At 53.0% G+C, this 24,476-nt stretch overlaps 1 protein-coding gene across 4 annotated transcripts in view; it reads left to right on the top strand.

The window, feature by feature from the left end:
• The window catches only part of BACE2 (beta-secretase 2), a 113,431-nt gene that overhangs the window by 6,320 nt on the left and 82,635 nt on the right, over positions 1-24,476 (top strand). The window contains exon 1 of one of the 4 annotated variants that reach the window (XM_045036593.1): positions 1,103-1,132. The exons of the other annotated variants lie outside the window; for them this stretch is intronic. Within the exon in view, the coding sequence (XP_044892528.1) occupies positions 1,118-1,132 (15 nt within the window). The 5' untranslated portion in view covers positions 1,103-1,117. Of the gene's footprint in view, positions 1-1,102; positions 1,133-24,476 lie in introns of those variants that run through there. 4 annotated transcript variants of the gene reach the window in all.

The following is a 24,476-nucleotide window of genomic DNA, read 5'->3' as shown; positions in this document are numbered from 1 at the left end:
GCGCCTGGCAGCTCTTGGGTTTATTTTATATCACAGACACGGTATGAGCAGGTCAAGCCTTTGGCCCGGGTGTCGGGGTCCACCTAGGCTGAGGGTGGGGGTTGGTGGGCGCTGACTTTTGCCCCAGCCCCAGGCAGAGTGCAGCAGGAGTAGCTGGTGCTTCCATTGCGATGATGTTAGAAATAAGCCCACCGACCCAGTCAAAGGAGGGATGCGGAGACTCGAGCACAGTGAAGCGAGGCTTTAATCAACATTCTTGCAAGAGCAGGTGTCTGACGGACAGGCACACTCAGGGCAGTTACAGCAGACAATTTATCTCCTCGCGTGCAAGTCCCTCCCCTGGTTCTTCATTGGCTGAGCACTACGGGGGTTACAGCCTTACCGGGAAGTCGCCTATGCCCACCGAAAGCCAAAAGTGGTCTGGTTGGAACAAACGTACATTCCCTGAGGTGACACAGAGACTTTCAGTCCCTCCTCCCTTTGTTCTTTGGTGCATGCTCATTGCAAAGCCCCTGAAAATAAGCCCGTGAGACAGAGAAGGGAAGAAGAACCAGGAAGTGAAATGTCTAAGGGTTTGGGACTCCATTGTGGGGGGGGGGGTGTACATATTTCCCATAGGTTATAAACCTACTATTTAACTAGACAGCACGGCATTTATTTGGTATTTCTTTAAAAAATTTTTTTAAGTTTATTTATTTAGAGAGAGAGATAAGAGAGAGACTGGGCAAGGGGCAGAGAGAGAGAGAGAGAGAATCCCAAGCAGGTTCTACACTGTCAGTGCTGAACCCAATGCGGGGCTTCAACTCACAAACTGTGAGATCATGACCCGAGCAGAAATCAAGAGTCAGAAGATGCTTAACCGACTGAGCCACCCAGGTGTCCCTTGGTATTTCTAACAGTGAATCCTCTCCCTTCTCACAACGATGGGCACTTCTGTCTCCAACCCAAGAGCCTCCTTGTATGACCAGCAGTGAGGCCTCTACTCACACTTCGCTGCATTGCCATATGCTGTGGATTCCTCCGCTCACTCTGTTCTGCCTGCCCAGCCTGGGTTCGATGTTGACAGCGGGGCTCATCAATCAGATGCTAGTGACCGTGGATACTACCTGGAAGCAGAATGGCTGTGAGGCAGGTGGATGGCCCCGCTTAGCTTCTGTGACGTCGTGTGTGCGTATTTGCGGGTAGAGTGTAAGGGTGTGTGCCCGTATTCTGAGCTCCTTTCCTGAGCCGTGGAGAACTGGTGTGTGATGCGTGGCTGGATTGGCCACCCCTTGGGGGCCCTTTGTCCTCTTCTGGCCCAAACGGAAGATTTGATTATTTATTTATTTATTTATTTGCCCATTGCTATTCGGTAGCTTTTTTCACCCCTGGGATCCCCAAAGAGGACAAAATGCTCCTGGCTTGCTGGTGTAACCGCATTCAAGACACTCAACTAGGAGGTTTGTTTATGAGTTCGTGCACACCAGCCAGCACCGGTCACAGGTTGGACGTTTTGGGATCTTTATTATATGACACGTCATATACCTGTACCTGATAATACACAATCTCAGCACTGCCGTTTTAGGAAGATAGAGAGCACTGTCTGAAGAGTAAAGCAGTGCTGCCCTGGGCCAGCTTCATCATTCCAGGGAGCCGTAAAGGGCGGTGGGAACTTCTCTCCTTCCGGCACCACGATTTATACCTGGCCTCGCTAAGGCCAGGCTCGCGCTCCCCAGTGCCAGGAGCGCCTCCAAAGCGCAGGCGCACTGAATAAGTGGCCTTATTGGCGGTATGTGGGGGGACTGCTTCAGTTTGCCAGCCCTGCAACCCACCCCAGAAACAAACAAAAAGCCCACAAGCCAGGCCCTCAGAAAGTGGTGCCGTGGAGGAAAACGGGGGAAGGTACCGAATCAAAAAGTTTTCCCGGGAGCAGAGAGGTTAGGACAGCCAGGACCCTGGTGAGAAGACAAGCTCCTCGGGGAAGGTAGGTGTGGATTCCAGAAGCCTCCGTGGGCGTCCAGAGCCCTTTCCGCGACATCAGGCCGCGCCCGGAAACCATAAGCTTTTTCCAGCCAGACAGGCCCCTGGGGAGCCGGCAGAGCTGTGCAGTCATTTGGGAAGCAGGTGTTTGGGTGCTGACCGTAGAGGTGCTGCTTGCCAAGTGCTGGTGTGGGAGAACCTCTGAGAGCCTCAGTTTCTTCATCTGTAAATTCTACCCGGTGACGTGAGATCCCTTTCAGAGGCTCTAACACGCAGCGTTTACAATCTGTTTTAGTTCTGAGCGCTCGTGAAAGCTCTAATAGTCAGCTGTGTGCAGTCACCCGGGCATCTGTTAAAATGCAGAATCTGGCTCCGCACCCTGGAGGGAGGGGAGGGCATGGGTCACAGGTCACAGCTCACAGCTGGCCGGGAGGGACTAAGAGTGCCTGGTAGGGCTGGGTCGAAGTAGTTTCCCAGGACCCAGCCCCCGTGTACTGGGTGAGTCCTCTGCATTTTGCCCTGGTCCCCTGGTCCCCCTTAAGCAGGCACTCGGCCCCAGCCCGGGGACGCTGTTTGCGAGCAGGACAGAGGCCAGATTCTCCTCTGTGTGGTGGTTGGCTGCGTGGAACCTGGCACGAGTAGCTTTTCTCATCTTCCTAAATGTTATTTGGTCAGTGTCTCCTCTGCGGGTTCAGCAACCTCAAGCAGACTGCCTTCCAGAAGCTTCTTTGTGTTTGGCAGGTTGGAAACGAGGAGAACGTTTTCTCCAGGGACCGTGCTCTCACGGCACGTGTGCTGACGGTGTCCTTTTTAACTTTTCAGTCTGTCACGGGGCAATAATTTGTAAAGCGATAAAAATGGGTTAGTAGAAAAACAAAATGGAAATTAAAAAGTGTGTAAACACAAGCGCTCCTTTTTCAGTTCCTGGGTGCAGCAGACATCCGGTTTCCTGGTTGGGCTGATGTCTGTTTCAAGGCTTCCTCTCCCATCCTGTGGCTACCTCGTTGCCCATCAGCCCTAACTGTTGGGCTTGTGGATCGGGCAGTCTGGGGAGGCCAGACTTCTCACTGATACACGTGTTCTAGAAAGCTTGCTCTGTAAGACGCGGGGCAAGTCAGAAATTAGAAATGGTTCCAGCCACTGATTTTGTTTTGCTGTCCCTCCCTTTAGTGGGACGGTGGTTATTTTTGCTAAAGTGAAAAGGGAATATGGTGGTGCTGGTTTCTGTGCTTCCCAGCCCCTCTCCAGCGGGGGTGGGAAGAGAGCTTTTACACCCTGCAGCAAATAGGTCTAACCCAGAGGTTTTCTCTCCCAGGATGTTGTGCCTTCTCGGGGACATTGGGCACTGTCTTGCGATGTTTTTTGGTTGTTACAACTTGGGTGGTGCCACTGGCATCCGGTGGAAGCCAGGGACGCTGTTGAACATCCTGCAAGGAAGGCACGGGACGCCTCCCCATGGCAGATGATGGTCTGGTCTGAACTGTCACCGATGCCAAGGGTGAGAAATCCTGGTAACTTGGCCTGTCACCCGCGCCGGCCTGGGAGCAGTGAGGGGAGAATGCCCACGAGAGGCATCTGCCGTGGGCACGAGCCAGCAGTGGCTGCTCGTGACGCCCGTGGACCTCCCCTGATCTTCAAAGCCCTGTCTTGTTCCAGCACTGCGGGTCTCCTCCTTGGGCACGTTTATTGAGTGACTACTGTGTGCCAGGCCCTGTTCTTCGGGCGGGGCGGGGGGGGGGGAGTGCAGTTTGGCTGCGGCCAGCAGCGTGGGAAGACGTGGAGGGAACCAGGTGAGGCCAGGCAGGCGAAGACAAGGGCTGTGCACTGGACAGGGTCCCTCACCGCGAATGCACGTGGGCCCTGGGTGCTGCCGACGGATGCATCGGCCTTGGGAGTAGCTCATCTTTCCTCTATTTTCTTTTTTTAATTTTTTTAATGTTTATTTTTGAGAGAGAGACCGACAGGGCATGAGTGGGGGTGGGGCAGAGAGAGAGGGAGACACAGAATCCGAAGCAGACTCCAGGCTCCGAGCTGTCAGAGCCTGACGCGGGGCTCGAACCCACGAACTGTGAGATCGTGACCTGAGCCGAAGTCCGGCACTTAATCGACTGAGCCACCCAGGCACCCCCGTCTTTCCTCTATTTTAAAATTGCGCTTTGGGGTTAGATTTTATTAGAACAGAGTCCTTAGAGAGGCAGTGTGTGTGTGTGTGTGTGCGTGTGCGTGTGTGTGCGCGTAGGGAGTGAAGAGTGGGTGGGGCGAGCTAACCATGGTTAGCCAGGAATTTCTGAATTAAAAAAGAAAATTACGGGGGCGCCTCGGTGGCTTGGTCAGTTACGCGTTCGACTCTTGATTTCAGCGCAGGTCATGATCTCACGGTTCGCGGGGAGCCCCGCGTCCGGCTCTGCGCTGACAGCACGGAGTCTGCTTGGGATCCCCCCCCCCTCCCTCTCTCTCTCTCCCTCTGCCCCTCCCCTGCTTGTATGCTCTCCCTCAAAATAAATAAATAAAACTTAGAAACAAAATGAAAAGAAAGGAAAATGACGCTCAGTGTGCCCAAGGGAGGTGGGACGCCAGACGACCGATGCTTGTCTAACGGTGCCTTCAGTCAGGTTCCCCAGGGACAGAAGGAGCGCTAAGCGTGTGGATGGGTGCTGTATTTGGCAGGTGATCCCGGGATTCGTGTGTAGAGGGTGGGGGAGGGGAGAAGGGAAGGGAAGCGTGCGGGGAGAGGTTGCAGGTGTGGGCAGCGGTACACGAGCCCCCTGAGGGTCTCTGAGAGGATGCCCAACGGACTAGGGGTCCCAGGTGAAGGGCAAGGACGCTGGGCTCCCCCTCCCCCCACCCCTGCTCCTGCAGGTGTGTGCCCGAGGCTGCTCCAGAGTGGGCGAACTAATGGCTAACCTTTGGCATTTGTGGTCCTACAGCTGGTTAGAGCAGGCCACCAGGCGGTCACAGGGGCCGCGCACTTGGGGCTTTGAGGGTCAGATACACGGAACGGTTGGCTCAGCACGGGGTTTGCTGCGGCCGCTGCAGCCCTCCCGCTGGAGCTGTGGCTGGCACCGGTTAGGCCAATATCTGGGCAAGGAAAGAAGGAATACGTTCCGTCACTGAATGTACTTGAGGGCATCATTTCGGCCTTTCACAAAGCAGTTTGGAAATGCTGCTTTAAAATCCTAACTTCCTAAAGCGCTCTAGAATCTAACTCACGGAAGCCTCTGTGAGTCAGTCCAGAGTGTGCTTCTCATTGAGACGCGTACTTTGAACTTTTTTCCAGAAGAGGAGGATGTGATGTGTGGGCACTGAGCAAGGGAGAATGCTTGGTGGGGGGGTGGGGGGGGAGGGCAAAGGGAGATGATGTTTTGAGGTTAAAAACAACCACAAAACCTCCTTTGAAGGTCGAGTGCTCTGAACCCGAGACTTCCAACACTTTTGCGTGCCAGGTGCCTTGCGATGTCTGAAGGCAGTGAAGCAAGGGGTACAGGACAGGGTCAGGTCCCAGACACCCTGACACTCTCGTGAAATCCACAAGCTTACGGAAGCCTAAGGATTTATCATCCAGCTGTGCGCTTATAGTGTATATAACACCAATTAAAAATTTTTTTTAACGTTTATTCATTTTTGAAAGAGACAGAGCTCGAGCAGAGAAGGGGCAGAGAGAGAGGGAGACACAGATTCCAAAGCAGGCTCCAGGCTCTGAGCTTTTCAGTACAGGGCCTGACGCGGGGCTTGAACTCATGAACGGTGAGATCATGACCTGAGCTGAAGTCAGACTCTTAACCAACTGAGCCACCCACCCAGGTGCCCCACCACCAATTCTTTTCTCCTTTTTTTTTTAAAGTTTATTTATTTATTTTGAGGGGTGGGGGAGGCGGGCAAGCAGGGGAGGGGCAGAGAGGGAATCCCAAGCAGCCTCCGCGCTGCCAGTGCAGAGCCCGACACGGGGCTCGAACCCACAAACTGTGAGCTCATGACCCGAGCTGAAATCAAGAGTCGGGCTCCACTGAGCCACCCAGGCACCCTGTCTGACACCAGTCCTCGAATGTACGCTCATTTCAGAAATACCTAAGATATGTTCTGTCGCCCTAAAGTCTGTAGACATGTGCGTTTTGGCTCCTTACCCCTGCACGGGACCTGGTAGTTTCTGTGACCCCATCTGCCCCACCCAGATGGGAGAGACTGGTGGTCCTTGGGTGGGTGGGGTTGCAGGCCTCCTGCTGGGCTCTTTATAGAGGGCCGAGACCATCCCCACCTTCCCCTCCACCTCTGAGCTGGTGCCTGCTGGCTCACTCACTAGGGGACCTGTTCATCCCAGTCTCTGTGAACACCAGCCTCGCTGTCCTGGGTTTGTGAGCCATGCCGCTGGCCGGACAAGTGAAACATCCTAGTGTTCGTGTTCAGGCCTCCAGGGAGGCAGGGGCCTGCCCAGCCTCAAATCTCAGCCTCACGCTCCACCCCGGCTCTGCCAGTGCCGTGCGTGGGGCTCCCAGTCAGCGGCACACATTTCCTGTGGCTGCTTGGGGGCCGGCCCCACCTCAGGTCCCCCCTGCCCCCCCCACCCCAGAAGTGAATACAGACCCAGCAGTTCTGGCCCCTCCAGCCGGACAGACAGCATCTCTCCGCAACGTGCAGTGTCACCTTGCCTTCCACACGGACGCTGTTGCAGCTGTGGTTTGTGATTCTTTGTTTTTCTTTCTTTGAATGTTTGTTTATTTTTGACAGAGAGAGAGAGAGGGACAGAGCACGAGCAGGGGAGGGGCAGAGAGAGAGGGAGACACAGACTCGGAGGCAGGGCTCCAAGCTCTGAGCTGTCAGCACAGAGCCCGACGCGGAGCTCGAACCCACGAACCGTGAGATCATGACCTGAGCCGAAGTTGGACCCTCAACCGACTGAGCCCCCCCCAGGCATTCTGGTCTCTGATTCGTTGTAAGCGAACCATGTGTGAGATAGTGAGCTAAGGGAGATACCGGGAAAGTGGCGTTCTGCGGTCTGGTGGTCTGAAATTTCATGGCCGTGTGCCTTCGAATGGCTGTTTTTGTTGGTTGGTTGGTTCTTTAATGTTGGGCACGTGGTCTTTTCGGTCTAGAAGCTCAGGATGTGCAGTTCTGAGGGATTTTCTAGTAAAACGTCCGCTCTCTTTTTTGGGGGACCAAAAAGAGTTACCCAGATGTTGAACTTCTGGTTCCGTCTCCTGTCCCCATCCCTTGGTCTTTGCTTCTATGGCAGATGCACGGCTGCCACCTTCACTTTCACTTTCGAGAGCGCTTTCTTGTTCCTCTGAATGTTCCATTTCCTGCTTGTACTTTATTCTTGCTCCAAAACTGCATATCTGCTATTTCTCTGAGGAAATTACTTGCGATTTTTTTTTTTTTTTTTTTGAATTTTCTTCCAGCTTCCTGCCTTTTCTCTGCTGCCCCTGAATCCTGCCTGCCCTTAGGGGCCTGGTCTGGTCTGTGTCACAGGCCACAGACTTTCTTTCCTCAGATGTCCGGGGATGAGTGGCTGACTGTTCATATTTAAAAGGCAAGTGTTAGGAGCGCCTGGCTCAGTCGGTAGAGCATGTGACTCACGGTCTCAGGGTTGGGAGTTCAAGCCCCACGCTGGGCGTGGAGCCGACTTTAAAAAAGTAAATCATGTAGGGGCGCCTGGGGGGCTCAGTCGGTTGAGCGTCCGAATCGGGCTCAGGTCATGATCTCCTGGTTCGTGGGTTTGAGCCCCGTGTCAGGCTCTGTGCCGACAGCTCAGGGCCTGGAGCCTGCTTCGGATTCTGTGTCTCCCTGTCTCTCTCTGCCCCTCCCCTGCTCACACTCTGTTTCTCTCTCTCTCAAAAATAAATAAAGATTAAAAAAAAAATTTAAAAAGTAAATCAATTAAAGGGAAGCATTAAAAGACCAGAAGGAAGGCTGTGTGTGTGGACCGCGTATAGAGTGAGTTTTTGTCATTTACATGCGTGCCTAAGTTTTGAAACATGGCGGTGACAGTGACCCTGTTACCTGACCAGTGAGCGATACTTTCACTTGGGTGGTCAGATCAGAACACCTTCCCAATCCTCTCCTCTCTGGCCTGCGGTGGCCTGTGTGACTCAGCCCATAGCGGTGGACAGTGGGACGTAAATTGGGGTCTCCTGGAGGGTTTCTGGGAAGCTTCTCCTGATTAGAACAATGGATGTGGCTGGGATTATAATTCCTGCTCCTTCCTGCCATTGATGAAGGTGAAAGCCTGTCAACAGGTAGCCAGCGTCTGACCTTGAGAGACAGGTTTGGGGGGAGCAGCAGAGATTTGACGCTGGTTTTCTGTGAGGTGTTGATCTAATACCAATTCTCTCTAGACACTTCTGGACGTGGAGAATAATCCCCACTTGTTGGAGCCGCTTGAAATCTAGTCTTTACTTGCAGCCAAAAATGTTCCAAGTGATGTGCCATCAGAGGTTTTTGGGAAAAAAATAGCTTACTAATTAAAAAAAAAAATACTTGACAGGCCCCTGGGTGGCTCAGCGGGTTGTGTCCCGACTCTTGATTTCAGCTCAGGTCATGATCCCAGGGTTGTGGGATCAAGCCGTGCTTTGGGCTCCACGCCAAGCATGGAGCCTGCTTAAGATATTCTCTCTCCCTCCCTCCCTCCCTCCCTCCCTCCCTCCCTCCCTCTGCCCCTCTCGCTTGCTTGTATGCTCTCTAAGATAAAAATGAAAAAGTTACTTAATGCAATTTGTCATTCCTCTTAACCTCTCCCGAGAAGAGGAGGACAAGTCTAAAAAAGTCTTCTCCTTAATGTCTTTATTGCTGTTATTGGCAAGATGCTTAGGACCACCAGGAGGAGTGAGAGGGCGAGCAGACTAAGGCCCATGGGCCAAATCCACCTGTTTCTGTAAAGTTTTATTGGAATGCAGCCATATGGATTGTGGATTATGTGTTGTAAGTGGTCTCACTCTACAGTGGCAGAGTTGAGATGAGGGGGCCTAGGTGGCCAGCTGGCTGGCGGTGGTTTTGCTCACACCGGCAGGTGGGAGCTCTCTGTGTGGGCGTGGGGGCGGGGGAGCTCCTGGCTCTCTGAGGATCCCACTGAATACCCCGCAGGATGAGAGTTGAAGGTGTAGACATCGGCCACCTCCAGGATGTACCTACCAGTCGTGAAGTCAGATGAACACGTTCTTCCCTCAACCCCCCTTTCCTTTGGCTCTAGTCCTGGGGAAATCACAGGCATTATTGTGAACCAGGTGGGGAAACAAGTACATCCAGTCATGCCTCCCCTTCCCCAGGGTGGATTTCTGAGCCTAAGGCGGGTCTACCATACTGGACGAGCTTGAGTTTTGTCCTTAGACAGGGCTCGGCCGATCATGCCCGAAAATGAATGAATTCCCACAAAGCTTTTGGAAGAATGCAGCCTTTGCCCAAGACTTCATTCAAGGATGGGGAAGAACAAGTTTCAGAGCTTGTTTGAAGGCAGTCGTGTGACTACAACGTTCTACCAAAATATGACGCCATCATACAAAGGCTCTGGAGGGGGGTTGGGAAATGTCTCAGAATTATGTACGCATTTGCCCTTTGACTCACAAATTTGCTTCCGCGGGTTTACACAGGTTATGGGGGGAGGGCATGAAAAGCATCCCCCAAGGCTATGGTGATGTCACCTGCAGCCGCAAACCATTGGAGACAACCTGGATGTTTGTGGAAAGGCGACTCCCAGAGGGAAGTGTTGGTCTACACTGTGGGACGCGATGCAGCTGTGAGTGAGGACTGTCGTTCAAAACTTCAAGTGAGGAGGGGCTCCTGGGTGGCTCAGTCCGTTAAGACCCTTGATTTCGGCCCAGGTCGTGATCTCCCCGGTTCGGGAGTTCGAGCCCCACATCAGGCTCCGTGCTGGCAGTGCAAGGCTGCTTGGGATTCTCCCTCTCCCTCTGTCTCTGCCTCTCCCCTGCTTGTGCTCACTCTCTCTCTCTCTCAACATAAATAAATAAGCTAAAAAACAACAATGACAACAAAACACCTTCAAGTCAGGAAAGCCAGATGGAGGGTAGCATGCATCTAGGAAAGCAGGTAGGCGTGTGTAGGCGCCTGTCTCCCCTCCCCCCACCCCCCTCGATGGTGCGGGACAGAGGCCCCCAGAGCTGGGTGACTGTGGGGCTCCGTGAGCGCTGCCTTTGTTCCGTCACCTGTTCTCTGCTGACAGCCCGCAGAACATTCTCCAGGCTCCAGCACATTATCCGTCTGGTATGTTGGAAAGATCAAGACCTCTAAAGATAAGTTACATGCTTTCACTTCCCAGAAAGCCACCGTTGCAGACTGGCTGGCTTTTATTGTGATTACAGGGTGACTGGCAGTGGTTTGCTACTTAGCAGATACTGAAAAAAAATAATAAGCAATTAAAACAGGTCCCTTTAAGGTGGTATTTTCACACCGCATTAGAAACGGCTTTTTCATAAGAAACTCCTAAGGAGAGATTGAATTTAATTGTTTAGAGAGAGTGGGAACATGAACGGGGGAGAAGGGGAGAGAAAGAGAGAAACCCAAGCAGACTCCGTGCTGTGTGTGGAGCCCGCTGGGATCAAGACCCTGGGATCATGACCTGAGCCACAATCAAGAGTCAGACGCTTAACTGACTGAGCCACTCAGGCACACCCCCAAAGATGATATCTTTAAATGTTTCCATCATTATTTAACTTCTGCCACCAGAAAGGTATGTTTGCTATGTACATAAACACTTTTGAACCCTTGGAGACCAATCTTCCAAAGAATTTTAATTACTTAAGAAAAAAAAAAAAAAAACCCAACCACCTAGAGAAAAGTAGCACCTTCTGGTTAGTTTGCTAGAACTACTGATTGACATTAGGGAAGGTGAAAGTTTAAGATTCATCATCCCCATTTCACAGATGAGGAACCTGAGGCATAGCTGGTGGGCGAGCAGAGCCAGGATCTGAAAACAGCTGGTCTGGGCCCCTATCTTGTGCCCTGAACCACCTCTAAACTCGCTCTTAGCATGTAAGTCCTAGATATATACATGCATGGGGCTGAGTACTCAAAACTTTTTCTTTTTTAAAAAACTGTTTTTAATGTTTATTTTTGAGAGAGACAGAGAGGGACCGAGTGCAAGCGGGGGCGGGGGGGGGGTGTGCAGAGAGAGAGGGAGACACAGAATCTGAAGCAGGCGCCGGGCTCCAAGCTGTCAGCACAGGGCCTGACGCAGGGCTCGAACTCACGAGCTGTGAGATCATGAGCTGAGCTGAAGTCGGACGCTTAACCGACTGAGCCACCCAGGCGCCCCAAGAATGTTTTCCTTGACGGACTAGTTTCTCCACCAATTTTCAGAGTCACTAGTCCGTGAGAATTCGGGTGCCCTGTAAGGGGGGATGGGGCTGGTTCGATTCAAGAGAAACTGCTCATCGATGAGCTGAGTTCGTGGGTGTCTTGGAATAGCATAGACAGACGCCTAGGAAAGAGACATTCATTGGTTCATCCGCCAGTCTGTTTGGACGCCTGGCCTTCTGGAAGATGTGCGGGCTGCCTTGTTTAATAAGCGCCTCTCCCGGAGCAGCCCCAGGATAGCACCGGGCGGTCGGAAGCTTTATCTAAACCATAAATATCACCTCCCAGCAGCGATGGCCTGGCAGAGCCTGCGTGTGGTGTCTCCCCTTCCCCATCGGCGGGTGTCACTTACGCCCGCCTGAGTTGTGGCGCTGTCCGCTTTTTTACGGGCGACCGCAGAAGTCAGGGTGCGGCTTGGATTTGCTTGACTTTTCCCACCTGCGTAGGTGGGGAGGCGTGTGGGCCTCCCTTCCCAGCCTGCTGGCTCCCCTCCGTCCTCCCTCTGGTTCTCGCTTCTGCCCGCCTCCCTGCCTCCTTCTGGTGGATGCTGCTGGAAAGGGGAGGAGGGGGGGAGGAGGCCGGCTAGGAGCAAGGTGCTAGGGACGCCTGTGCGGGTGGCATCTGATCTGGGTGACCGAGTGCACATGGCACCACCCGGGGGGCCCCAAGGAGGAGCTGGTTTTCTGGGACGCGGTCTGGGGGCCAGCTTCTATGAACTGCACTGCTCAGTCTCCCTTTTCCCTTGGCTTGGGATGAGGGGTGAGAGAAGCTGGTGCGGAAATCCCACCCCCTCTCCCCTCCGGGTTCAGGGTGGCTGGACTTCCCTCCAGCACGGCAGCTGCCGAGCCCTGACCTCTTCCAGGACCCGGCCCACCCTGCCCCTCCTCCCTGGGCCGCAGGCCGCTGGACACCTGGCTCTGTGATCCTACCCCTTCCCACACCCCTGCCGACAGCCCCTCCTCCCCGTCCACACCCCAGCAGACAGCCTCTCCCCACCACCCCTGCAGACAGCCCCCCTCCCCCTGCGAACACCCCCCCACATCCCTGCAGACAGCCCTTCCCACCTCCACACCCCTGTGGACAGCCCCTCCCCACTCCATACCCCTGCAGACAGCCCCTCCCACCTCCCCACTCCTGTGGACAGCCCCTCCCTACCCCCTACACCCCAGCAGATAGCCCTCCCCCGTCACCTCTGCTGACAGCCTCCCCTCCCCCTGTGGACAACCCCCCACATCCCTGCAGACAGCCCCTCCCATCTCCATACCCTGTGGACGGCCCCTCCCCCCTCCACACCCCTGTGGACAGTCTCTCCCTACCCCCACACCCCTGCAGACAGCCTCCTCTTGTGAACCCTGAGTAGAATCCCCTCTCCTGTTATGTGTGCTCAGCTTCCTGCAGCTGGTGAGGGGGACACGTGAAGCACTTTGCTTACTGCATGAGTCTGTCCAAATCTTTGGAACTCGAGGGGCGCCTGGCTGGCTCAGTCGGTAGAGTGTGCAACCCTCGATCTCAGGGTTGTGAGTTCAAACCCCACTTTGGTCGTGGAGCCTACTTAAAAAAAAAAAAAAAAAGGAAAAACAAAAAGCAAATCTTTGGAACTTTAAATTCAGGCACCGCGTGCCTCAGTTGGTCTCTGGCAAGTGTCCTGAGCTGCAGAAGCTCCGGGAAGCGGAGAAGACAAGGGTCATCCCATCTGTCCTTCCTGTCTTACTCTGGGTTTGGATGTCTGTGCATGCTTGCGCATGGGGACTTGGACTGACACCGTGTGATCTTCGGGCCGTGTCCCAGCGCTGTGCGGGCCCGGCCTCTGTTAGGGCTGCATTGTGTGTCTCCCCTGCGTGCCCCCCCTAAACCCAGTACCTCCGAACGTGACTGTATTTGGAGGTAGGGCCTTTGAAAGGTGCCTGCGTACAAGAGGCTGTCAGGCCCTAGTTCTCTTTGCCCCGTGACCTTCTGAGAGGTGAGGGCGCCGATGGCAGGGTGCACGGGCACAGAGGACCAGCCACCTGGAGAGGCAGCAGGAGGATGGCCACCCACGCACCCAGGAGAGAGGCCGCAGAGGAAACCGGCCCCGCTGACTCCTTGACCTTGGACTTCCAGCCTCCAGAGCTATGAGGAGATGAATTTCTGTTAAGACACTAGTCTGAGCCAACTGACACACCCTGCCTCCGTTCCAGCGCAGGATGGGGTCCCAGTGCACGATGGGGTCCTAGCGCACGTGGCCGTCCGGAGGTCTCCCCACTTTTCCCACACTGCCCTTGGTCACCGGGCAAGGAAGGAGGACGGGGGGCGGGCCTTCCCTGATAGAAATGTTCTTTTGCTGTGATATCCCATCAGGCTTTATTTTCTGGACCATAAAAAACAGGTCTGGGGCACCTGGGTGGCTCCATCGGTTAAACATCGACTCTCATTCTTGGCTCAGGTCATGAGCTTGTGGTTCGAGAGTTCGAGCCCCGCGTGGGGCTCTGTGCTGATGGTGTGGAGCCAGCTTGGGATTCTTCCTCTCCTTTTCTCTGCTCCTCCCCTGCTGGTGTTCTCTCTTTCTCCCTCAAAATAACAAATAAAAAACCCCAGCTCCTATTAAGTCTTTTATTCTTCAATCAGCGAATGCTAAGAGAGCACGCTGCAGGTCAAACGACTGTTCTTACCGCACTAATGGCAGATTCAAGAGAAACATATTTTTTGAGAGAGAGGGTGCAGGTGAGCGAGGGTCAGAGAGAGAGAGAGAGAGAGAGAGAGAGAGAGAGAGAGAGAGGAAGAATCCCCCGATGGGCAGAGAGAGAGGGAAGGAGAGATTTGGTCTCACCCAGGGCACGAGCTCACTGCTCGTGGGGCAAGGGCTCACCCATGCGGGCTCGAACTCACAAACTGTGAGATTACGACCCGAGCCAAAGTCAGATGCTAGTGAGTGAGCCGCCCCTGGCGCCCAGGAGAAGCACATTTAATAGAGTTAAGCTTATTTATTTTTCGCAAATCAAGACACATCCACTTGGGAGAAATTGTGACATTCAGGTGCATCAGAAAATTACGGCTTCTTTTATGGCCAGCGATCGGGGGGCCGGGGCCAGCCAGCCACCTGCCTTTCTGAGCAGTCGAAACCAGGACTGGAATGTTTTGTACGAGGCCTGGCACTTAAGCGTATGAGGCTTTCAGCTTGGACTCTTAACCGTCTCGCCTGTCTCGCAGTTCATTGATCTCAAACCTGGCAGCGGCAGCCTCCGGGGAGAGGAGATTTAAGACAGAAGGGCCGATGCGAACGTCCGCTTTGTGCGGGAGCTGCGAGGTGTGCCTGGGCGCCGGGTGGGAGCTGTGGGCCACGGCCGCGGGCTCTCGTGCAAGTCAGAGCAGGAGATCGGGAGGTGGAGTGCTTTTCCCAAGTGTGTGTTCACACTCCTCTCTGAGGCCTAGCTCTTCTGACAGCGGAGGAGAAAAAGCGTGTCAGTTTGTGCAATCGCAAGCAGTAATCCATATTCTCGCAGGATCCTTTAGGCCTGTTGTTAGTGACTAACACCAAAAGTTGATCGTTTTTCTTTTTTTTAAGTTTATTTCTTCATTTTTGAGAGAGAGAGCATGAGCAGGGAAAAAGGGCAGAGAGAGAGGGAGAGAGTCCCAAGCAGGCCCCACACTGTCAGCCCGGAGCCCGACGCGGGACTCGAACCCACGAAACAGTGACCTCACGCCCTGAGCTGAAACCAAGAGTCCGACACTTAACCGGCTGAGCCACCCAGGCGCCCCTAAAAGGTGATTGTTTTAAAAGTTGCGGTGGATGCTAACAGTTCCACGCTCCGGACAGGACAGCATGCTTGGGTTAGGGTTCAGGCACAAATCCGGTCTTGGGCTGATGTTGGCTTTCATGCAGTTTTTAATATCGTAAGGAATAGTGAAATCACGTAAGACGGCTTTGACTGTGAATTGTTTGCACAGGCGTTTGTGGTAAGTGGGCAGGGGACTGTCATCCAGTGTTGTGTGTATCGTGGCACGGATGTGCGGTGGACGTGTATCGTAGTCGAGAGTCAGGCGCTCTATACTGAAGTATAGTTAACACAGTGTTACATTAGGTTCCGGTGTGCCGTAGAGTGATGCAGCCATTCGGTACGTCACTCAGGGCCCGTGATGATGAGTGTCCTCTGCATCCTTCCTGTATTAAAGAGAAGGAACACTTTAGGGGCACCTGGGGGGGGGGGCCCAGTTGGTTAAGCGTCCGACTTCGGCTCAGGTCGTGATCTCACGGTCCATGAGTTTGAGCCCCGCGTCAGGCTCTGGGCTGATGGCTCGGAGCCCGGAGCCCGTTTCGGATCCTGTGTCTCCCTCTCTCTCTGCCCCCCCCCCCTCCACTCATGCGCTGTCTCCTAAAAATAAATAAACATTCAAAGAATGGTATGGATTCCAGGTTCTGTTCTCTGGGCTGGAGATTATATCTAGTGGTTCCTGGGGTGATTCCAGTGGACAAAACAATGACCCCTTAGATTTAGTTCTTCTGTTTTTATGTTACTCAATAAAATGCAGCCTGGTGTCCGAGTCTGGTTAACTGGTAAGGCAGTTACTCTAACTCACTTGTGACAAAACACACTCAGCAGATATTTGATGTGCATTGACACATGTCAGTGGTCATGTGACACCCCCCCCCCCCCCAGGCACGGAGGGTACAGCAGTGAGCCACAGCCACAGCACATCTGGTGTTACATTTAGGGAGAAGAGACCGATCCAGTAAATACACTGCTACTTGGAAGGTGGATTGAAACGCAGACAAAGGCATGCTGGGCGTGGGGGGGTGTTCTTGGGTGCTGCGGGGTGGTCAGGGGAGGGGTCTTCAATGAGGCAGCCCTGGAGCAGAGGCCTGAAGACAGAGGGAGTGAGGTATGTGGGGAAGGGTGTTCCAGGCGGAGGGAACAGCCAGGGCAAAGGCCCTGAGGAGGATGTGTGCTTGCGTGTTGGAGGTGCCCCCAGGAGGCCCCATGTGGAGCACGCCGGTGTGTCAGTAAGAGGAAAGGTGGCTGGCAGCTACGTGGTCAGGAAGGTAAAATTAGGAGATTAGTCTTGGAAATGCTAAATTGAGATCCCTTCAGGGGCAGCTGAATATGCACGTGGGGGGGAAGGTGGGGACTCAGGAAAGGTCCAAATGCCCTGATGGCCAAGGGGCGGGAGGTCTAGCGGTTGGTCTTGGCATGTGATGTGGGTAAGAGCTGTCCCCAGCGGTTCAAGAGAGAAGGAAGCAGAGGGCTTTGAAGCCGTGAATAAGTACAGTCACCTCATTCTTTGAAATGTTTTAAGTTTATTTATTTATTTTTGAGAGAGACAGGAGGGGAGGGGCAGAGAGAGAGAATCCCCTGCAGGCTCCGTGCCGTCAGCACAGAGCCCCACATGGGGCTTGAACCCACGAACCCTGAGATCGTGACCTGAGCCAAAACCAAGAGTCCTACGCTTACCCCACTGAGCCCCCCAGGCGCCCCAAGCACAGTCACCTCTTGCAAGGGGTTTCCCTACAGGTGCGCAGGGGCCGCGGTTGTAGGAAGCTCTCAGGTGAAGACAGTTGTGGGTTGTTGTGTTTGTCCAGATGGGAAATGGAACAGCCTGTTTGTAAGCAGGTGGGAGCGATCCTGGGGGGATGTGCTGACGATGCGGAAGAGAGTCGGGGGCATCGGTGGTGTGCCATCCTGAGTGGGTGGTGGTGGGAGTTGGGAGGGGTGGGTGGGATCTGTCTCTACCTTTGCTGCATCAAGGGCATTTAGATGTCCTGCAGAAGGGTTCTCTCACACGTATGTCGGAGATCTTGCCAAGGTTAGTATGTTGCATTCTTTTTTAGCCAAGTCTTAGTTTTTCCTGCCTCTAGAATGTTCTGGAAGATTTGTGTGCGGCTGTTCTGTACCCTAATTAGGGAAATATCTGTATTTTGCTGGCGTGGAGACAAAAGAGGGAGGCATCTGTCACTTCTCTTTTGGGTTAGCATTCTTTCAAAATATCTGGACACCGTAAAAATGTGGAGATCAATGGAGATTTAATGTCTTTCCTGAGAGGAATTTACTTGGAAGGGCTTTAAAAAATCTTTTTAGCGGAGAATGATCTCTTTGATCGCCATATGCCTATTAAAACACTTTTTTCCCCTCGTGGGTTTCACAAGAAAAGACCATCAAAGCCTTTTACAAATCACACAGAAGTAGCCTGTTTCTTAAATGGCTGGCCTGAAATTAGCAAAGGCCAGCAAACCCAAAACAATGGCCTTTCTGGGTGACACCTTCCCGGTTTGGGCCCATCAGACAGCAGTGCAAAGACACGATGCAAAACGGACTTAACGCTTTCGGTTTTGAGAAGGTGTCGTTGCAAAGGCTCGGTCCCGTTCCACGGTAGGCTGAGTACCTGAGTACCTGAGTACCCTGCCCCTCATCACGTAGAAGCATCAGTGTTACTAGATGGCTTTCGTGCCTTTGCGACGCTTAGGGTTTAAGTCACACTGTCTGCTTCCAAAGCACTTCCATGATCGTATTGAACGTGTATTTTCATAAAACCGTGTGAGGCTAACCTGGCAAGTCCGTTTGGCCGGTGAGGGTTTTTTGTTTTTGGTTTTTTGTTTTTTTGTTTTTTTGGATCTTTATATTTATTGCTTTTAGTTTCAATTTTGTTTTTTTTTTATTTTTTAAAAATTTACATCCAAGTTAGCATCTAGTGCAACAATGATTTCAGGAGGAGATTCCTTAGTGCCCCTCCCCCATTTAGCTTATCCCCCCTCCCACAACCCCTCCAGTAACCCTCCCTTTGTTCTCCATATTTAGGAGTCTCTTCTGTTTTGTCCCCCTCCCTGTTTTCATATTGTTTTTGTTTCCCTTCCCTTATGTTCATCTGTTTTGTCTCTTAAAGTCCTATATGAGTGAAGTCATATGATTTTTGTCTTTCTCTGACTAATTTCTCTTAGCATAATACCCTCCAGTTCCATCCATGTAGTTGCAAATGGCAAGATTTCATTCTTTTTGATTGCTGAGTAATACTCCATTGTGTATGTGTGTGTATATATACATATGCATATACATATGCATATACATATGTGTATATATATATATATATACACATATACACACACACACACACACACACCACATCTTCTTTATCCATTCACCCATCGATGGACATTTGGGCTCTTTCCAGACTTTGGCTATTGTTGATACTGCTGCTATAAACACATAAACATTGGGGTGCATGTGTCCCTTCGAAACAGCACACCTGCATCCCGTGGATAAATGCCTAGTAGTGCAATTGCTGGGTCGTAGGGTAGTTCTATTTTTAGTTTTGTGAGGAACCTCCGTACTGTTTCCCAGAGTGGCTGCACCAGCTTGCATTCCCATGGCCGGTGAGTTTTAACTCGAGTTCAGCACTGTTTATTTACAGTACAGTAACAGGTTGTGTAGTGGGCATTTCACGTCCCTAGTCTCATTCTTTTGTGTTTCACACACTTAACATTGACTACAGTACCTTTGACAAACAGCATCATAAAACAGAGGGAGTTATTTTTCTGAAGTTATTTTTCTTAAGTTATTTTTCTTTCCCTGTGTAGCAGGGAAAGGACTTAGACATTAAACTTTTAATTCAGTGGATAAACCTCAAGTCATTAATCTCTGATTGTGTGTGCTTCATTCATTTCCCGTCCTACAGTTGATTCAGCAGAGACTGAAGGCCATCATAAAAGAGAAAGCTGTTTTTTTTTTTTTAATTTTTTTTTTCAACATTTATTTATTTTTGGGACAGAGAGAGACAGAGCATGAATGGGGGAGGGTCAGAGAGAGAGGGAGACACAGAATCGGAAACAGGCTCCAGGCTCTGAGCCATCAGCCCAGAGCCCGACGCGGGGCTCGAACTCACGGACCGCGAGATCGTGACCTGGCTGAAGTCGGACGCTTAACCGACTGCGCCACCCAGGCGCCCCGAGAAAGCTGTTTTTAAAAGACAATTTTTTTATGTTTATTTATTTTTGAGGGTGAGGGAGACAGAGTGTGAGTGGGGGAGGGGCAGAGAGAGAGAGGGAGACACAGAATCAGAAGCATGCTCCAGGCTCCGAGCTGTCAGCACAGAGCCTGAGGCGGGGCTCAGACTCATGAACCGCGAGGACATAACCTGAGCTGAAGTCGGATGCTTAACCAACTGAGCCACCCAGGCGTCCAGAGAAAGCTGTTTGGTTTTTGTTGTTGTTGTTGTTGTTTTGTTTTGTTTGTTGTCTCAACGTTAGGTGGTGAAATCTGGAATGCACACCCAATCTTCTTTGGGCACATGGTAGCTGCTCACTAAATATTTATCGGAAAAAATAATCTTCCCCAAAGACTTGAAACAGAATTTCGAAGAGATATTTGCACACCCGTGTTCTCAGCAGCCTTAGTCGCCATAGCCAACAGGTGCAAGCAGTGTGGGTGTCTGTTGGCAGACGAGTGATAACCACAATGTGACATATCCATACGGTGGATTATTATTCGGCCCTAAAAAGGAAGGACATTCTGGACATTCTGACACCGGTTACAATGTGGATGAACCTTGGGGACATGATGCTGAGCGAAATCTGACAGACACAGAGAAAAACTGTGGGATCCCACTAGAGGGTCAGAGTCCCAGCGTCGGAGGTAGGGTGGTGGGGGCTGGAGGAGGGAATGAGGCGTTAGTGTTTCCAGTCAACAGAGTTTCAATTTGGGGAAGATGAGTAAGTTCTGGAGGTGGATGGCGGGGGGCGGCTGTTACAACAGTGTGAATGGACTTAACAGCGCTGACCTGCAGACTCCAGTACGGTTAAGGTGGCAAACGTTATGTGTATTTCACCGCGATTAAGAACATGACTCTTGCTGTCTAGAATAATGGCCAAAAGCAGCCGTTTTATAATAACAGTAACTTGACGGTCTTGCCCGTTGCTGCAGTAAAAGTGTAAACGCTTTGTCTTTCTTCCTAACGTTGACTAAAAACTGGCAGTACTTGGACGTGGGAACCTGGGCGAAGTTAATCCCGTGTCTCTTTTCGGAAAGTTTAGATCTGAAATGGCTTTTCAATTGCGGTTACCAACTCTTGAGCACAAGGGAGCATTTAGTGAAACTCCGGAAATATCTTGAGAGTTAAGACGTCATACCTTTGATGAGAGTCTGCTTAAACTCCTTCGGAAAATGTGCAGAAAGGGCTGATTTTAAGCTAAAACAATGTCTCCTAAGATCCCTGGAAACCTATAATGGATTTTGGGGACTGAGCGGTTAGTTGTCTCTTTGGGAAGGAAGAGGCTACCTTGCCTTCTGGAAATAAAAGTTTCCCTCCCTCCACAGTCACCCGAATATGGGACATACCTGCTTCTGAGCTTTTTATTTATTTTATTTTGTTTAATGATTTTCTTTAAAAAAAATTTTTTTTAATGTGTATTTTTGAGAGAGACAGATAGAGAGTGAGTGGGGAAGGGAGCAGAGAGAGAGGGAGACACAGAATCTGAAGCAGGCTCCAGCTCTGAGCTGTCAGTACGGAGCCTGATGCGCGGCTTGAACCCACGAACCGTGAGGTCATAACCTGAGCCAAAGTCACTGAGCCAGCCACTGCTTTTGAACTTTTTAATAGTGCTTTCTTTAAAAAGCACCATTTAGGGGCGCCTGGGTGGCGCAGTCGGTTAAGCGTCCGACTTCAGCCAGGTCACGATCTCGTGGTCCGTGAGTTCGAGCCCCGCGTCAGGCTCTGGGCTGATGGCTCGGAGCCTGGAGCCTGTTTCCGATTCTGTGTCTCCCTCTCTCTCTGCCCCTCCCCCATTCATGCTCTGTCTCTCTCTGTCCCAAAAATAAATAAAAAACGTTGAAAAAAAAAATTTAAAAAGCACCATTTAGCGTGAATTTTCATCTCCATGGCAAAGAGAATCATTATTATCATTGGCCTCAGTAAACGAGGTCTAGCCTTGTAACTCTGACACATGACTGCTTAAATATCTGCCTTCCTCTGTCAGTGTAATTGCATCCTGACAACAGGTAGCTTACATAAGCCCAGAGGCCAAGGGAGACTCCAGCCTGGGAGGTGTCCAGGGCTGTGACATCTCCATAGAAGAGAGGCCTCCACCTCCCCAGCCCCCTCCCCAGTTTACCTACACAGAGGGAGGGGCCGGGCAAGCAAATGGAATCATCCAGGCCACCTGTCACGGAATATCCCTTTGCAAACAAGCGAGCGTTGTGGCTTCCAACTTTCTTCCAGAAGCTTGGTCGATGTGAGGCTGCTTATGGCAGTGACCCCAGGAGTCTGTGCTTGACTTCTGTGTCCAAGGGGCAGAGAACCAGACCCCCGGACTGTTTTGATTCCTGAAGATGTAGCCAACAGCCCACCCTTCTTCGGGCGTGACACCGGCTACGGTGAGCCCAGTGACACATGGGCTCCTGATCCTGGCCCTGGCCCTGCTGGTCACCGGACAGGGCAGCCCTGCGTGCCTGACCACTCCCAGGGCTTGGCGTGGGGATGTTGTGTCGAGTGTCTGCAGCCTGAAGCACAGGCGGAGGCCTAGAACACCACGTTCATAGGTGAGGTTGAGAGCAAGAGCCGGAAACCCACAGACACAGCTTCCTCAGGGCTTGGAGGTGGGTTTAGAGGGTTCTGTTGCCTCTTTCCATGTGTGCTCTGAGGCCGTTGCTACTCACAATGAAAACTGTCCTTGGACCCGGGACGCTGATGCCCTTTCCGGGCTGCTGGGGGCTGAGCCTTAGGCCAACTCTGCCCGGAGGAAGCCCAGCCTTGTGGGGTGCCCCGGCACACTGGGGGAGACCCAGGCTGCAAATGTCCTTCCTTGTCTGAATTCTGTGGGCAACAGCTAGACTTAGGTGCGCGGATTTCGAAGGCTGAAACTATTCCCTCCTGTTTTAAAGATGAGCAAACTCCGGGCCAAAGAGGACTGTTCCCGGGGCGCCCGGCTGGTTCAGCTAGAATTGCTTCCGACTCTTGATCTCAGGCTCGTGAATTGGAGCCCCACGTCGGGTGTAGAGATTACTTAACTACACAGAACTTAAAAGTGACTGTGCAGCCCGCTAGTGGCCAAGTGGAGACCAGATCTCACCGCTTCACTGGGGGGGGGCCTCAGTCCCTGGCCTTTGACGCTTGGGGAGGCATCTGGCTCTCTCTGCTTTGGGAGACAGGCCCAGGCCTCTGCTTTGGAGACTCCCCACTTACGAACCAGGCTTAGGCACCTACTGAGGTTCTGTTCAGAGGGAAGCCCTTGGAGAAGTGCTCCTGGAGCACGTGTCCAGCCGAGAGGGCCGGTGTGGGCTGGGCTCTGGGGAGCAGGCTCTGAGCAGAGTGTAGCTGCCGGGTGTTCATGGTAGTGCTCTTAGGGTCCACGAGGGGCCGAGGAAGCAGGAGTGGGCAGAGGGGGCCGATGAAGCCCAAAGGTGGCCTCGACTGTCCCCCCCCGGGACGCTCGGGTGCTAGGAGGGCCCTGCAGAGCCCTCCCGAGTTGGGCGGACATGGCCAGGCCTTTGTTATCCAGTGTCACTCGTCATTATCTGTGGCTGTCCCCAGGAAGGGCGTGGTCTTGGGGGAAGAGGCCAGGTGACCTCTCGCAGCCGGGCAGTGGGGAATCCGGGCAGCGCCCGCACGCTCTACCGCCATTGCGTCTTCCACGGGGGGACAAAAGGGTATTTGAGACCCTAGGTGCTTAGACGGTTCTTTTGCCTTGTGGGGGCAGGGCCAGGGCACGTGGACTTCCCATCAGCGGGAAAGCCCATCTCTCTCCTGCCCTCCTGTGCTCCCGGGGGCTGGCTGGGAGAAGCGTGTGCAAGAACTCGGAGCTTCAGAGTTGTGCAGGCTGTTCACCAGGATCTTGTTCACTAACGTCACCTTTGCTGGTTAGCGTTGAGGTGCGAAGGGCAGTTCAGGCTGCTGAGGGTGGGGCGCGGGCCCCGCGGGTCCTGCCACAGCCCCCCTCCCCCGTCACCCATCACCCAAGTGTGAGTTCCACTCCGCGGTGGCCCCAGAGGGTAAGAACGGCCACTAGAGGCGCTGTGGGAGAGAAACCGGGAGCCCAGTGGAACCCCCGAAGCCCCGAGGGCATCAGACCCTAGGAAAACCCATCCGGAGGGCGGAAATTAACTGGCTCCAGCTCTGAGTACAGACGGCACCACTCATTCATTGACTCAGCAAACCTTTATTGAGCTCTGTGCTCAGGGCTAGTGCATCGAAGCCGCTGGGGTGACCCAAGGAGGCAGAGGAAGCAGAACAGCTTGAGGAAAGGTCCAGCGTGTGGAACATACGGGACACAGAGACTTGTGAAAATGGAGGCAGAGGGAAGAGGAAAGGAGGTGGAGGGTCCCAGTCCCCCAGGGGACCGAGTGTGGAAGAAGGACTGGTGGAGTGAAGCGGCCTCGCTGGCCCTGGGGTTTAGAGTCTGAGCCGAGTGTGGGTGCTCCTGGCGCCCGGGCCACCACCCCGGTGTTTTGGCACATGGCCGCGTTCATGTGGGCACCGCCTGCTGCAGGAGAGTGGCCGCAGTGCCCTCCCCGGGGAGGGCTGCTGGGGACCCCGTACCAGTTCCGGCGCTGATACACCGCGATGCAAGTCAGCCCGCAGACGAGGGCGGACAGAGTCGCTCCAACCCCTTTGAGAAGTTAAAACATCCCGGTGAGCAGGGCACAATTCTGGGCGCATCACACATGAACGATCTCAGGTGCCCCTCAGAACAGCAGCCTTTAGCCTTCCGCTTCACGGGTGGATGAGGACGCCAACGCCCGGAGAAGGTGTGTCATTTACCTGAGCCCCCACAGCCAGCCAGTAGGAGGCTAAGCCGGCGCCCAAATCCAGGCGTCACAGACCCTGAAGCCACTATATTGTCATGCTGCTCTGCTTTAGAGTAAGTGCAGAGCAAATCCTGGGACCGTTGGCAGAAAATGAACCTGAAGCCAGCAGCCTATGAATGGACACCATTAAGGGCCCGGGCTCTGGATGTGTGATGAAATCTCCCCCACCCTTCGCCTCTCCAGTCTTGCTATGGGGGGGGGGGTTGTGTCTGGAAAGTTTCAAAACTCAGGGACCACTCCCTCCCTGCGGTAAAACCACCCCGGGGATGGGTTTTCACTGCAGAGGGAGCCGTAACTCCTGTGTCCGGAAGGAGATCAGCCGTGTCTGATCTGGGTTGACTTCGGTTCTTAAAACAGGGAAACAGGGACCCCCGCATCAACCCTCCCGCACCCCAGATCCCGCGCTCCTAACCTCCACCTGTACGGCCAGAATTAACCTGCCAAGCCCTGAGC

This window comes from Felis catus, chromosome C2, assembly GCF_018350175.1.
Source record: "Felis catus isolate Fca126 chromosome C2, F.catus_Fca126_mat1.0, whole genome shotgun sequence".
In the NCBI taxonomy this organism is placed as follows: Eukaryota; Metazoa; Chordata; class Mammalia; order Carnivora; family Felidae; genus Felis; species Felis catus.
This window is presented reverse-complemented; position numbering and strand designations above follow the sequence as displayed.